The sequence below is a fragment of the Chiloscyllium plagiosum genome, chromosome 25, assembly GCF_004010195.1.
Source record: "Chiloscyllium plagiosum isolate BGI_BamShark_2017 chromosome 25, ASM401019v2, whole genome shotgun sequence".
NCBI classification, from domain to species: domain Eukaryota; kingdom Metazoa; phylum Chordata; class Chondrichthyes; order Orectolobiformes; family Hemiscylliidae; genus Chiloscyllium; species Chiloscyllium plagiosum.
In genome coordinates, this window is record NC_057734.1 from 8,445,175 (window position 1) to 8,462,135 (window position 16,961).

At 43.8% G+C, this 16,961-nt stretch overlaps 1 protein-coding gene across 4 annotated transcripts in view; it reads right to left on the bottom strand.

Annotated features, from left to right (window-relative positions):
• The window catches only part of wscd2 (WSC domain containing 2), a 561,402-nt gene that overhangs the window by 296,797 nt on the left and 247,644 nt on the right, over positions 1-16,961 (bottom strand). For all 4 annotated transcript variants that reach the window (XM_043715459.1, XM_043715457.1, XM_043715461.1 and 1 more), the window contains one exon: positions 3,251-4,465. In XM_043715459.1, the coding sequence (XP_043571394.1) occupies positions 3,251-3,665 (415 nt within the window). In that variant the 5' untranslated portion in view covers positions 3,666-4,465. The remainder of the gene's footprint in view (positions 1-3,250; positions 4,466-16,961) is intronic.

Sequence of the window (16,961 nt, forward strand, 5' to 3'; positions counted from 1 at the left end):
CCACCTCCACTCCGGCCTATCACCCTCACCTTGACCTCCTTCCACCTATCGCGTTTCCAATGCCCCTCCCCCAAGTCCCTCCTCCCTACCTTTTATCATAGGCTGCTGGACACACTTTCCTCATTCCTGAAGAAGGGCTCATGCCCGAAACGTCGATTCTCCTGTCTAAAACACCACCAATGTGCTCCAGAATGCCTCAGCTGCACCTGTAAATTGCTCCCTGTGGAAGCAGAGTCAACACTTCGAGTCCCATACGACTCTTCTTTCAAATTTCATTTCCTTTCGAAGGACAGCTGTATTGAACTCAAAATGGTCATGCTAAACCAACGTACAACCCATTACCATAGAGTGTGCCGGAAGCAGTCAGCGTTATTAAGAGGCTGCTCAATGAGGAGGAAAGAAATCGAAAGTTATGCTGATAGAGTTAAATGAAGACGGGAGGGAGGATGCTAGTGGGGAGCACAGGTAGGTCAAACGGTTTGTGTCCATGTTGAATGTTCTAGGTGAGAGATAGACCTCCCCTTCCAATTATTATCCCTCCACAGGTACAGCGCCTGGTCTGACGGCCGGTGAAAATTAACAGTGAACATCCCTTTCATGTTTCGTATGGAATGCCAGTGAATAGATATATTCATCAGCCTTTCAACAAAGTGTGCACAAGCTTTTTTTTCATTAAAACTAGATTTTTCTTTTGAAAGGTCAGCAGTACTTCTGCATCGACCAAGAATAATATCACAATCGTCGATTCTGATACGTTTTTGTTTTCCTCGCACTCTTGTTCATATCACAGTCCCAAGGGAAAGAAATTGAATGATTTTTAGCACTTTAAAGATTGGTTTCCACACTGAAGTTTCAAGCCAATGGGTGAACTGGATAGATGTGTAGAAGTCAGTTGCCCTTGTAGGAGAATCTAGGACCAAAGGACATAATCTGAAAATGAGACACTTAAGACAGAAAGGCTGGAGAATCTGGCAAATTCCTTACTGCACACAGTGGGCTGTCGAGGCTGGATCATTAACTATATTCAGGGCTGAGATAGACAGATTTTCAAACAGTAAGGGAATAGAGGATTATGTGGAAAAGGGAGTTGAGGATTATCAGAGCAGCCATGGTCTTATTGAATGCAGGAGCAGACTCAAATGGCCTACTTCTGTTCCTACATTTCTTCATAAGCATGCTGCCCATTTGTAAGTGAGCTGCACCGCCAGAGATTAGATTAGATTCTCTACAGTGTGGAAACAGGCCATTCGTCCCACAAGTCCACAATGATCCTCCAAAGAGTAACCCACCAAGACCCATTTCCCTCTGACTAATGCACCTAACACTATGGGCAATTTGGCATGGCCAATTCACCTAACCTGCACATCTTTGGATTGTGGGAGGAAACCGGAGCACCCGGAGGAAACCCCCACAGACACGGGGAGAATGTGCAAACTCTCCACAGTCAGTTGCCCGAGACTGGAATCAAACTCCGGTCCCTGGTGCTGCGAGGCAGCAGTGCTAACCACTGAGCCACCGTGCCACTGTTATGAGTTAGGTGGTCAATGGACAGCTCCTTCATGTTAAATGTGCAGTGACTAAGAAGCTGATGGGTACAGAGTGCTGCCACACGATAAGAGCACACAATCTTTGCTAAGACACTAAGCTTCGATGTGTGGAACGCACTGACTCTGGATGCACACCCACTATGTACTGGGGGAGTGGGACACCTTACTGTAATGGAGCATCACTGGATTCATACAGACAATGGTATCTAGTGTAGTCTGCACCAGAACTGCAGACGCTTAATGTAGGCACCAGTTAGGTCCTGAAACAGGACATGTACTGACTGTTGAAATTGCAAGGGATCCATTAGCATCCAAACTTTGCAGCCGCAAGTAACTCATGACTGTTTTAAACTTGCATTCTCCTATCTAGAGACATACAGTCCCACAGCATGGAAACCCTTCGGTTCAACCAGTCCATGCCGACCATAATCCCAAACTAAACTAGTCCCATCTGCCTACACTTGGTCCATGTGCCTCCAAACCTCCCTATTCATGTACTTATCCAAATACCTTTTAAATGTTGTAACTGTACCTGCTTCCAACACTTCCTCTGGATATTCATCACACCTACAAACCATTCTGTAAAAATATTGCCCCTCATGTCCTGTTTTAGATTAGATTCCCTACAGTGTGGAAACAGGCCCTTTGACCCAACCAGTCCACACTGACCCTCCAAAGAGTAACCCACCCAGACCCATTTTCCCTCTGACTAATGCACCTAACACTGTGGGCAATTTAGCATGGCCAATTCACCTGACCTGCACATCTTTGGACTGTGGGAGGAAACCGGAGCGAACCCACACAGACACGGGGAGAATGTGCAAACTCCACACAGACAGTCACCCGAGGCTGGAATCAAATCTGGGTCCCTGGTGCTGTGAGGCAGCAGTGCTAACCGCTGCACCACCGTGCCGCCCCATATTGTTTTTAATGTTTTAAATGCTTTTAATTTTTAAATGCTTTTCCTCTCATCTGCCCCTAATCTTGAAATCCTCCACCCTAGGGAGAAGACCCCTGCCATTCATCTTATCTATATCCCTCATTTAAAAAAAAACTTCCAAAAGGTCACCTCTCAACTTCCTACATTCCAGTGAACAAAGTCCCAACCTCTCCAGACTCTCCCTATAACTCAAACCTTCCATACCTGGCAACATCCAGGTAAATCGTTTCTCCAGTTTGATAATAAGACATCTCACAAAATAGTTCACTGCAGCATTGTTCCCACCTGTCAGATATGGAAATCTGCCTCTGTCACATTACCAACACGAAAAGTACTTGAAAAGTTAAGGGTAAAATACATAAGTCAATTGAAGCAGGACAGAATACTAATAAGAGATTTCATTCACCTAGGATTAATTATAAGGTCAATCCAGCTTTAGCAAATGAAACATTTGCATCAGTAATTTTTCAAAATGTCTCTTGGGTACTTATGTCCCGATGGGTTAGCCAGATTTCAGAAATGGATTAATATGAATTGCATCACTAAAGATTATGTCATTTTTTTTCATCTCTGCAAATTAACCATTGCAATGGAGATAAATAAACAACACTAACCTCCTCTGCTTCTGTAACATAAGATTCCTCAGCAAATGTATCTGATATAGGGTCAGAGGATTCCATTTCTGCTCTTCACTGGAGAAGGCAGGCAATGAATGAGATGAGAAAGCAGCAGCTAATCGCCAACAACAGATCGAAGAACGTACCTCTGTTTTCTTCCTGGTCTCTCGACATCTTCCCCTTCAGGGCCCTGCTCCAACTCCGAACATGCTCCACGGATCTCAACTTGTCAACGGAGTCTTGCGAGACCGGTTTCAGCCATGGTGGGCCATATCTCCGCGGCAACGGTGGGGACTCCTTCTCCACCACTTCCCTGTAGCCCCTGGCGAAGGGTAGGAAGGCGAACTGCTGGAGACTGGCTGTGCCCACGGAGCCACCCAGGGGTCCGCTCACCGTGCCGTCGCTGGGGTACGAGGCCTGGCCTGTGATAGCACTGTCCCCCACAAACCCTGAGTGCAGAAACATCAAGCTGCCAGCCATGAGGTAAATGATTATGAAGGTGAAAAATCGGACTGGCCTCCGTCGGAAATACCGCTGGATTTTTATCGCTAATCTGGCCATTCCCGACACATTACCTTCTTTTTTTGAGTGCTTCTTTTGTAATTCAGGGCTGCTGGTCAACAAAAAAAAATAGAATATTCTCTTAATCAGCAGCTCAAAGCTTTTCCAAAACACAAATACAAAAGGAGGAAGTTTTTGTAACCCACACCACAGTTGGAGAGGCGACACTATTATTCAATTCGACTGTTTCCTCCCAACTTTATTAGTTTTGTGTTTCCTTGCGATACAGAACATAATCAAAAGAGCTTGGCATTCCCAAGGAGATTGTTCACTGGGTCGCTGTCATCATTGTAGTGTTTGACAGAGCTGCTTAAGTTCCTTATCAATGGAAAGAAAAGAACTCTCCAACCCACACTCACCCACCCAACTCTGCCCACACCCTGCACTCTCTGTCCAGAATGAGAGGATAATTCACTTGTCCAAATTTCTGTCAGCTGAGACACTGTCTGGCAGAGCAGGCTGTAATCTTATATTCACGCCGGGCTGTCTTTGTTGAGTATTTTGATATCTTCCTCCCTATTTAAATTCTTCAGAGAGGCCCAAGGGAGCTGAGTGATAGAGGATTCACATCAGGTAAGTGAAGTGTTTGTGGAGATGTTTTGATCGTGGATGTGCTGACACAGGCCCCAATTCTTTTTCCAATCCCGAACGCCAGCTTCTCGTGAGCATCCTTTATTTCGGGGTGGTGGGGGATTTCACGTTCTCCCACTCTCGCCGCTGCCTTCGTGTGAAGGGGTCACGTTCTGTTCCTTCCCCTGGCAGGCTCCCTCTCACTCTGTCCATCTGCACAGGTTCAGTTCCTGCAAAAAAAAAACAGAAAGGCACACAAAATCAAAACGGTGGAGTGTGGGTGACCTTTGCTGAATGAGAGAGACAGAGAGAGCGAGAGAGAGTGAGGCAGCACTTATGACAATTGTCGCTCTGTAACCTGAAGATGAAATTAACTTTATGGATCTCAGAAGCAGTTTTCTAGTCATTAACAACTTTGCAAAATGTCAGTCGTACCAGTGAAAATGCTGCCAGTCAGTTTTAAAGCTGACTTATCCCCTCATGTTTGGAGTGTGACATTCCAGAATGTATTTCTTCTTTCTTTCATTGCTTATCATTCTGATCATTTCAAACCCTCAGGTGATACGGTGGCTCAGAGGTTAGCACGGCTGCCTCACAGCATCAGGGACCCAGGTTCGATTCCACTCTTGGGTGACCGTCTGTGTGGAGTTTGCGTGTTCTCCCCAGGTTTACTCCAGTTTCCTCCCACAGTCCGAAGATGTGGATCGGCTGATCTAAATTAATATAGGGATATGCAAGGCTTGGTGGATTCACCATGTGAAATACAAAGTTACAGGAATGGGTCTGGGTTGGAAGCTCTTTGGAGGGTAGCTATGAACTTGATGGGCTGAATAGCCTGCTTCCACACTGTAGAAATTCTATGATTTAATTTAAAAAGCTGAAAATGTTCATTAGGCTCTGGTGGATTCCACATGTGAAATACAGTTGGACGTTTCAGGTTCAGGAGCACTGAATACATTTGATGGATTATAAATGTACGTGTGACAGTCGGGTGTGGTAGTGAATTGTACAGACAGAAGGTCCCAAGTTTGGATACCCCTGAGCTGAGCTCAATTAACTAACCACAGGCAGTGAGTCTGCAGTCACTGTGCAGTGGGCCTGTGCCTCTTTCACCTACTTTGTGGGATATTGTTTCCTGCTCCTGTTTGCTCTCCAGGGCCAGCCACTGAAGATTATACCTGGGTCCTGTAAACTAGAACAAGATTGGGCGCATTCATTCATAAGTGCACAGAAACAGCCCCAGTGTGGGTGTCTGATATTGCTTGGGTTTGGATATTCTTAAAAAAATATTGCTGAGTTTCACTTTTGGTCAAATCACTCAGTTGACCACAACAAAACGTATCTCCTGTGATGAATAAGTAACACACAGAAATCTCCAGATCAACTTATATTTCCTGTTGAATCTACCAACCACCAAGGAATAAAAAAGGTTCCACAATGACCTAGATGTTATTTGACCTTTTCTAGTGGTTTTCAACAGTTTCTCAATGTGTTCCAGAGTCTGCTTATTTAACTCTGTCCTTGGCTACAATGTCACATTTCTATTGTGTCAGTAGATTGGTAAGTTTTGTTTATTTTTGCAGTTATCTATGAGCATTGGAAGCAAGTCATTTTGACCTCTGAGCGTTCAGTTAGATCATGGCTGATCTTTATCACAACTTCAATGAATCCAGGTTCTGAAGAAGGTTCAGTGGACTTGAAAAGTTAACTCTGCTTTCTCTCCACAGATGCTGCTGGACCTGCTGAGCTTCTCCATCAATTTCTGTCAATTAATCCGCATTTGCTCTAAACATTCCAATAAAGTCGCTGACCAAAAATTTCTCAATCACAGTTTTGAAGCAATCAGTTGGCCCAGCATCAACAGAATCTCAGAGTGAGTGAAAAAATGCTTTTTGACATCACATTGAACTCAATCTCCTCAATGGGTTAAGATCATCATGCTCCGGTATATTCAACACAATTTTTAAAATATTTCAAAATTGACCACAAAAGGCAGACAAACGATGACTGTCTGAGGATCACTTGACTTTCTTTGTCACTCTTAAGAGGGAACCAAAGGAACATTCCAAATTGAAACAAATTAAAAAGGGCAATTTATAACGAATGGGTCTTTCAGCACAAAGGCACTGACTGTCTCAAACTCCCTGGATATGGACGCACAACATAGGACATTTATCAGCCTTATTTGGAAAAGGTAGGTGGTTGGGTTGATATAGGTCCTGTGTTCTGTATTTCATAGCTGGAAAGTTTGAGACAGGCAGTGTTTTTGGACTTTGGACTTGAAATAGATCACACATTGAGACAGCTATTTTCTGCTGAATGCTTTTGAAATAGCAAGAAACTGTTGTGCAGGAGTGTTCCATCATAGTCATCAAACCAGCTGCAGGTCATCTAAGCAGCAGGAGTAATAAACAGCAACAGCCTGAAATTAGCAAAAGGCATCTCCTAACACGTCCCAGCTTCAAGATCTCCTGAAAACAATCTGGAAATTCAATCATAGAAAGACTTACAGCTTACTGAGAATGCTCTGCTTTATAAAACCACCACTTCAATTAATACATCAACTCACTTAAGAAACTACAGGCCTGTCACTAAAGAAACGGAGATAGTCCTAAACCATAATTATCTTGTTTTATTGCATCTGTATCTAATATTCAAATATGTGATAGTGTATGAAATAAGGAAGTGAGATTGAACATCTATTAAAAATCTGGGGTTCATGCCTCATAATAAAGAACATTTTCCTTCTTTTAAAACTCTCAAAACACTTGCTGCTGGATTGATTGAATAATCACTCAGAACAAGAAAATGAAAATCCATTACTTATAAATATATTCATCATAGACAGTAAAACCAAGCACTTAAATTCTGTCTCTGACTGTGGCTGGGATCTTCCATCTTGTCCACGTACAGAAAAGGTGCTGAGACATTCAGCCTGGTGTACCATCCTCACTGGCAGAAAGTCCACCCAGTGCAAGTAGTTGGCAGCTCTCATGCTCAACGTGACTGAATCTGTTATTTGTTATTTGATTTGATTTTCTATTATCATATGCACCGAGATACAGTGAAAAGTATTGTATTGCGTGCTATCCGGACAAATCATACCTTGCATAAATGCATCAGGGTAATGAACAGTTAGGAGAAAGTGAGGACTGAAGATTCTAGAAATTAGAGTCGAGAGAGTGGTGCTGGAAAAGCACAGCAGGTCAGCAGCATCTGAGGAGCAGGACAATTGACATTCCTGATGAAGAGCTTACGCCCAAAACCTCGATTCTCCTGCTCCTCGGATGCTGCCTGACTAGCTGTGCTTTTCCAGTGCCACACTCCTTGCGGATTTTCTGCTTCACTTGCAGAAATAGTAACCTTTTATAAACTTCTGCCCATGTCCTTGCTCCTTCCAGTCTTTGCGACTTCCTCCATGTGCACAATGCTCCAGGACATCTGTATTCCCCCAATTCTGGCCTTTTTCTTCAGTGTTTGTTCGCGGGACGTGGGTGTTGCTGACTGGTCTAGGAGTTAATGCCCATCCTGAATTGTCCAGCAGAAGGTGATGTTGAGTAGCTGCTTGTACATCTCTGATTTTGGCAGCCATGCCTTCAGCTACCCAGGTCCTGAGGTCTGGACCTGCCTCCCTAAACCTCACTCTGACTCTCTGCCCTTTTTCCCTTCTTTCCTGAAGTCCACCTACCACTGAACAAGCTTGAAGTCTTCGGCGCGGCTCAGGGTTTATCTTGCATCTTGTGGTGGCTTATTATATTGAAGGTGCTATATAAGTGCTGAATTTTATTGTTGCAACATCGACAATTGATCAGAACAAAGTGGAATGGGAAGTGTCTTTCCCATAGTGTCTGGTTAACCAATGCTTCAATAAATGATCATCCAAATTCTCCATCACAGCGTGTCAGAATAAAATGCATTATCCACTGGCAGGAGTGAGGTGCAAAAACTTGTCTTGGACGTGTTGCTGAGAAGAGTTCATGGGGCACCAATTAATTGAACTCAATCAGTTGGGCTGTAAACAAGAACTGCATCTGTTATGAAAGTTCTGCGCCTCTCAGAGCTTTCCATAATTTATGGGAAGACCACTGAAAAATTCCATTAATACTAATGTACATTTGGTTATGAATCACGCGTAAGGGAGTTCAACGAAGTGGAAGGTCTTTGTATAACAGTCAGCTCCAGGCAAAATCCTGCAGCTGGAACGTAATTCATGTTTTATTTTGCAGGTGCACACACACAGACGCAGACAGACAGACAGACACACACACACAGACACATATACACACAGGCACATTCACACACGCACACACACACAGACATATTCACACACACATAGACACAGACAGACAGATAGACAGACACACACACACATACACTCTCACACTCACTCCCACATAGACGGCTACACACATATATAGACTGCCACGCACTCACACAGACACAGACACACATATACACAAACACATTCACACACACACACACTCATACACACAGTCACACACACGCAGACACACATTCACACACACACGCACACAGACACTCTCTCTCACACACACACACACACACACCACCTGATGAAGGAACAGCACTCCGAAAGCTAGTCTTCCAAATAAACCTGTTGGACTATAACCTGCTGTTGTGTGATTTTTAACTTTGTCCACCTCAAGATCGGCACCTCCAAATCATGGCACACGCACACACGCGCACACATACATAGACACACACACATCCCCTTTCACACATATAAACAGACTCTAACACACACACACATACACATTCTAACACACACAGACAGACACATATAAACTCTCACACATAGACATACACACTTTCACACACACCACTCTAACACACATACACATACACTCACACCAACGCACTCTAACACACACACACACAATATCACATACACAGACACACATACGCATACACATACACTCACACACACATACACACACACTCAATACTGAATCCCTGACAAAGTGAGCAGTAGCTAGGACATACTCCTTACACCCCTCCAAGGCCTCCAGCCATTCCAGAATTTCATCAGCTCCATGCCCCACCCATTATGCAGGGTACCACACACCAGTGCAACCTTGGGGCAGTCCTAACCAATGAGTAGGGATGTTATGCCCCACAGAGACTGACAGGTCTGACACAGTGGCGCAGTGGTTGGCACTGCTGCCTCACAGCTCCAGGGATCTGGCTTCAATTCTATCCCCGGGTGACTGTGTGGAGATTGTACATTCTCTTCGTGTCTGCATGGGTTTCCTCCGGGTGCTCCGGTTTCCTCCTCCAGTCCAAAGGTGTGTAGGTCAGGGTGGATTGGTCATGCTTAAATTGCCAATAGTGTCCAGGGATGTATAGGCGAGGGGGATTAGCCATGAGAATTGCAGGGTAGGCAGTAGGTCCGCTTGGGATGTTCTTTGGAGGGTTGGCATTGACTTGATGGGACGAATGGCCTGCGTCCACACTGTAGGGATTCTGCGAGAGCTAGGGAAACCTGCCTGAGAGCCGTGTCAGGTCTGAAGAACTTCAAATGTCTCCTGGATGAAAGGGCAGTCCACGCATTTTGTTTGGGTAGCAGTTCAAGGTAACAGGATGTTAGGGGATATCTATGGAGTGGTTGGGAGATTGTATTTGAGATCAGGCAGGTTGGAATGGGTAGTGCTCCCAATAAACGTAGTGGCACTCCCCACCCAGCCCTGCCGCCAAAACCATCAGCTGTTCCTTCCTTCAGCCTCCGTACTGAAAACCTAACCCGAACCATAATTTTGGGTGGCTCAGTGGTTAGCACTGCTGCCTCACAACACCAGGGACCCAGGTTCGATTCCGACCTCAGGCAATGGTTGGAGTGCAGTTTGCACATTCTCCCCGTGTTTGCTTAGGTTTCCTCCCACAGTCCAAAGATGTGCAGGTCAGGTGAACTGGCCATGCTAAATTGCCCAGAGTGTTAGGTGCATTAGTCAGAGGGAATTGGGTCTGGGTGGGTTACTCTTGGTGTGGACTTGTTGGGCCAAAGGGCCTGTTCCCACACTGTGGGAAATCTAATCTAAGCCTAACCCTGACCCTGGCTCTCACTCAACCCCTAACCTTCACACTAACCCTAACCCTACTGCAGGGTGGTCACCATCCTTCCTGTTTTCAAGGCAGAGGTGGAACATACTGTTTCATTGGTCACCAAAGGGCCTCAATTGGCCTCAGGACAGATGACGTACCCATCCATAATCTATTGGGGCAGAGGTCACACGTCTGCAGTGGAATGGCCACCTGTTTTGTTCATATCCCCTGTTACCTTCAAAGATGCCAGTGGGTAAAATGTAGCCAAGTGCTGGCTATTTCCCAGTTTGAAGAATACAGGAACTCACTTTAGTTACCAGCAGCCCCCACTGGGAGTGCATGAGTTACAACTGAGTACCTGGGGCTGGCATCACTGTGGACCTTACATGACCCTCTTCTGCCATATTCCATATTGTCTTCCCTTTTTTTAACCATATCCCTCCTGGTCTGGCTTTCCGTTTCCTCTGGATCCAGCCTTTGTTTCCACACACTCATTGGATCTCTCCCACCTTATCATCCGATCTTCCCTTCTGATCCTTCCCTGGCCACCTTCCCCTTACCCTAGCTTCACACTTCTGTAAAACCTGTTAATGCCTTTATGCCTTCTGTTTTTCTGAATATAGTGGATGAGGGTTGGTTGCATGGCTGAGGTTATGATGCAGAATGACGTCCACAGCTTGGGTTTGATTCCTGCACTGGTTGACGTTACCATGAAAAATTCCCTTTCCCAACATCTCCCCTCACCTGAGGTGTGGTGAGCCTCAAGTTAAACCATCACCAGTCATCTCTCTCTAATGACAGAGGAGCCCTGTGGTCTGGTAGGACTATGGTAACTTTACCTATAAGTGCAGTCTTTATCTTGGTTGACAACCAATTAACAAAGAGAGGTTGCTGAAGTCTTAGGACTTTTTAAGATAACTGTTTATGCAACGTTACACACTCTTAGACTTAGCACAAGGTTTGCAATTACTTTGTTCTTCAAAGTCTTGTCCTTCTCTTGTAATCTCATGCATCTCTTCCTCTGGATTACTGGTTGAGTGACAATACCAATAGGCCACCACCTCTGGAATTCTATTCTCTGGACAATAGACCAATAAGAGATGTTGCTGCTTACTACTTATATTCACACATGCTTGCAGATTTGAGTTTTAACTCTTTGCTCTATATCTTCTAATTGTGACCAAACATTCACCAACCTGAAACCTTAAACTCGGCCTTTCTCTCAACAGATGCCTCCTGCCCTGGGCCATGTTTTCCAGGATTGGTTGTTTCACCAGGAATGTTTAAATCAATATTCCAAACACTCTGAAGAAGGGTCATATCGGACCCAAAATGTTAACTCTGTTGCTCTTTCCACAGATGCCACAGGATCTGCTGAGTTTCTGTCTTTATTTCTAAATGTGTGAACCCTCCTTGGCTTGGTCATCATTTGGCAGTCATGATAATTAATATAACTCAGATGCGCACATTTGACATACATTAAATGTGTATTATCAGTGTGTTTCAGAAATCCTGTGAGACAGAAGCTTCCATTACAAAACCAATACAGAACCTCAATTATCCGAATGAGATGGGCGGGACATATTTTGTTCAGATAACTGAGAGTTTGGATAACGGATTGTTGGATAATGGATAGCATTTTTACGGGACCTTGAGATCTTGATCGGATATTCTGAAATTTGGATAATTGATGTTTGGATATTGTTCTGTATTCAGCAGATGCAGGAAAGCAAGAACAACCTGATTGGGTTAATGTTAATCCTCCCTCCACAGGTGTTGCTTGACCTGTTGAGCCACACTTTCCATTTCTTTTTGTCGTCCTCTACTGTGTTTTGCTTTCCCATTCGTGTTTAATTCACTGCCACATTCCCTTCCAGGAATCGAGAAAGCTCTGCTCTTCTGTCTGATGGGACATCTCTCTAACGTTTTCCAATTCCGATGACCTGGAATGTTAAATTCTCTCCACGGACACAACATGACCTGTTGAGGCTCTCCAGCATTTTCTGTGTTCACTCCTTATTTATTAATTATACCTCCCACCAACAGTGTTGAGGTCACAAACTCCTCTCAGCCAGCCTCAATCACTGACACAAACAAAATGTTGCAAAAAGTAGGAGAAAAGACTTGGGTTGAGATTAAACAAGAATCGTTTGACAAATGGGTTCTGAGAATGTTTGACTGGGCAAAGCTTAGGAAAACTGCTTTATAATTTTTGATATGGAAGCCTTTTGGTCATTGAAGACCCATTCAGCTTAATCCTCTCTCAGTCTCGTTTATCATCACCTCCATTTCTTAATTCTTGAGAACAATTAGAGTCATAGATGTTTACAGCATGGAAACAGGCCCTTCAGCCCAACTTCTCCATGCCTCCCGATTTTCACAATTAATCTTGTCCCATTTGCCTGCGTTTGGTCCATATCCCTCCTTATCTATCCCATCCATGTACCAGTTGAAATGTTTCTTTATTGACAAAATTGCACTCGCTTCCACACTGCCTCTGACAGCCTGTTCCAGACACTCACCACCCTCTCGGAGAAAGTGAGGACTGCAAATGCTGGAGATCGGAGTCAGAGAGTGTAGTGCTGGAAAAGCACAGCAGGTCAGGCAGCATCCGAGGAGCAGGAGAGTTGACATTTTGAGCATAATTCCTGATGAAGAGCTCATGCTTGAAACGTTGACTCTCCTGCTCCCCGGATGCTGCCTGACCAGCTACACTTTTCCAGCACACAAGCTTTGACTCACCACCCTCTGTGTGAAAAAAATTGCCCCCGGATCCTTTTGTACCTCTCCACTCTCACCTTAAACCTATGTCCTTGAATTTTAGATTCCCTCACTTTGGGGAAAAGTTGTTGTCTGTCGACCTTATCTATGTCTCTCATGATTTTATAGACCTCTCTAAGGTTACCCCTCAGTCTCCTATGTTCCAGGGAAAATATATCCCGTCCAGTCTCTCCTTATAACTCAAAACCTTCCAGTCCAGGTAGCATTCTAGTAAATCTTTTCTGCACTCTTTCTAGTTTAATAATATCCTTTCTATAGTAAGGCAACCAGAACTGCACGCAATAGTCCAAATGTGGCTTTTTCTAATATGTTTCTACATTATGCCCTAGAATCATATAGGCATAGAGACGTACAGCACAAAATAAGGTCCAGTGCACCAATGTTGGCCAAAAACAAACAACTAACCAATCAAATTCCATTTTCACACTTGGTCCAATTGTCTGCCTTGGTGTCCCATGTGCACATCTAAATACGCCTTAAATGTTATAAGGGTTTCTGCCTCTATTACTCATAACTTAAGGAGCAAACATTTCTTGCTTTACTTTCAGCCTTATGCATCTCTTGCTAGCTCAATGGTACAAAGATTCAGGATTCATCATGGTCCCAAGTCGAACCTAACAGAGGGAAATTCAGGAGTACCTTCTTTGTTGAGAGAGAGAGAGAGAGCGCGAGAGAGAGATGTGAAAACTTGAAACTTGATACCATAACATGCAAATGAGGCAAAAACATCGATGCATATGAGGGACAAAGGAATGAGAAGCCATGTTGCCATTGGTGACACCAGCTTCTGTTGTTATCCTTGCTACACTGCTATTGTTTCAGGCTATAATTGTCTTTTCCGGTGGTTTGTATCTTGTAATGATTTCCACTCACCTCTGAATTATTGCAACCTGATTCTAGTAGATTCTGCAAATTCTTTTATTTACACTAATGTTCTCTGTAAGTACATTCATCATTCATACAGGCCATTCCAACCTTTCTTCACAGACTGTCACACATGACTGCTGATAGTACTGTAACACCATGATTTACTCATATTCTCGTATTTATTCTTATCTGATGGAAATATGCTAATGAGGTTTGATAACATAGAGTGGAAAGGAACCCATCTGGACATGAAATACCAGATGGGCAACTTCTGTACTGTAAACTCTGCATAATATTCCACATATTCTTCAATTATCTCTGTCTTAATCTGCATTATTATGGAGAGTTTGGGTCTACTTAGAAGGAAGGTAAAGAGTACAACAGAGTTTCACCTGACTGATTCCTGGGATTGTCCAATGAGATAATATGTTTTCATTCATGGGATACAGGCCTTGCTGACTAGGCCAACATTTATTGCCCATCCCTAATTGGCAAGAGGGCAGTTCAGAGTCAACCACATTTCTGTGGGTCCGGAGTCACATGGAGGCCTGACCAGCAAAGGTTGGCAGATCTCCTTTCCTCAACGCAGATTAGTCAACTAGTTGGGTCTTCACAGATTATTTTTTATCAAATTAAGATTTTACTAAGTTAAAAATCACACAACCCCAGGTTATAGTCCAACAGGTTTAATTGGAATCTATAGATTCTGTGTCTGACAATTGTGTACTCCACAACCACCTGATGAAGGAGCGGCGCTCCGAAAGCTAGTGCTTCCAATTAAACCTGTTGGACTATAACCTGGTGTTATGTGATTTTTAACTTTGTACACCCCAGTCAAACACCAGCATCTCCAAATTAAGATTTTACTGTCTGCTGTGGTGGGAATTTGAACTTATATTCCCCAGAATATTAGGCTGGGCCTCTGGATTACTGGTTGCGTGACAATATCAATAGGCCACCATCTCTTGACTTATATTCCCTGGACAATAGAGAAATAAGGGGTGATCTCATTGAAGCTAACAAACCCCTCACAGGGTGGATGGGTACATGCAGGAAAGATGATTCTCCTGGTTCGAAGGTCCTGTACCAAGGGATGCAGTCTCAGAATAAGAGGAAGACCCTGAAATGAGGTGGGATTTCTTCACTCAGAGGATGATGAATCTTGGGAATTCCCTACCATGGAGGAGTGTGAATGCTTGGTCATTGAGTACATTGAAGACAGATAGAAATAGATTTTAATAGATCAAGAATATTGCAGGTAAAGGTCACAATCTCATTGAATGGTGGCACAGACCTGATGGGCTGAATGGCCTTCTTCTATTCCTACAGCTTATGAGGTAAAAGATTAGTTATGACCTCGTGAATGGCAGAGCAGCCTCAAGGGACTGCCTCAAATTCCTATCTACATTTAATCCTCAGTCTTGCAATTTACCAGATATGAATGATTTAAAAAAATCTCCTCAAAGGATGTGTGAAAGAACATGAAGAAAATGTAACGTTAATAACAAACTGAGTTCTTATGAACACAGAGTTTGAAACTTTGCATGATGGATACAATGTCATTACCAGGAAAGCATCATTATAGACTTAAACACTCTATATGCACAGCATAGCCTTCAGAGACAGCTTCAGAATTTTGCACAGTCAGACATTTGGACTGAGAAAGGGGAAAAAAAATCAATTGTTATAGGATCGTCACTCAAACGAGAGACATCAAAGTCTGTTAAGAACTATGGAAAATGTCGGCACATAATCAATGAGAGATTTTTTTCAAGGTTATTCCCCAATTGAAATGGAGGATGCTGAGGAGAATTCATAATTTGAGGGTTTTTGAGTAATTTGAAAAAATGCAGTGTGAGAGAGAGGTTGGAGGTTGTTCTTTGCTGCAGTTCACTGTGTAATGGACATTTATTTTCAAAGACAAATAACAAACTCCTTTGGGAAACAAGCCATTCTTTCAGGCTCCTTTACACAAAGAAAATATTACACACACTGTTCTGCCAAGGACGTTTCTATCCAATTAATCTTACATGGGTTGGGATGTCACCAGCAAGTCCAATATTCATTGCCCATTCCTAAGTGCCATTGAGAAGATGGTGGTGCGTCACCTTCTTCAATGGCAACAGTTCATGTAGTGCAATTACAGCCACAGTGCTCTTTGAAAAAGAGTTCCAGGATTTTGACCCAACTGTATGAAAATAACTTGGATTTGGACAGCAGCTTTAGTACTCCCCAAGAGTCATATAGATGTACAGCATGGAAACAGACCCTTCGGTCCACCTCGTCCATGCCGACCAGATATCCCAACCCAATCTAGTCCCACCTGCCAGCACCTGGCCCATATCCCCCCAAACCCTTCCTATTCACATACCCATCCAAATGCCTCTTAAATGTTGCAATTGTACCAGCCTCCACCACTTCCTCTGGCAACTCATTCCATACCGGTACCTCCCCCTGTGTGAAAAAGTTGCCCCTTAGGTTTCGTTTATATCTTTCCCCTCTCACCATAAACCTATGCCCTCTAGTTCTGGACTCCCTGATCCCAGGGAAAAAACTTTGCCTACTTATCCTATCCATTCCCCTCATAATTTTGTAAAGCTCTATAAGGTCACTCCTCAGCCTCCGACGCTCCAGGGAAAACAGCCCCAGCCTATTCAGCCTCTCCCCATAGCTCAGATCCTCCAACCCTGGCAACATCCTTGTAAACCTTTTCTGAACCCTTTCAAGTTTCACAACATCTTGTCGATAGGAAGGAGACCAGAATTGCACGCAGTATTCCAACAGTGGCCTAACCAATGTCCTGTACAGCCAAACATGACCTCCCAGCTCCTGTACTCAATGCTCTGACCAATAAAGGAAAGCATACCAAACACCTTCTTCACTATCCTATCTACCTGCGATTCCACTTTTAAGGAGCTATGAACCTGCACTCCAAGGTCTCTTTGTTCAGCAACACTTCCTAGGACCTTACCATTAAGTGTATAAGTCCTGCTAAGATTTGCTTTCCCAAAATACAGC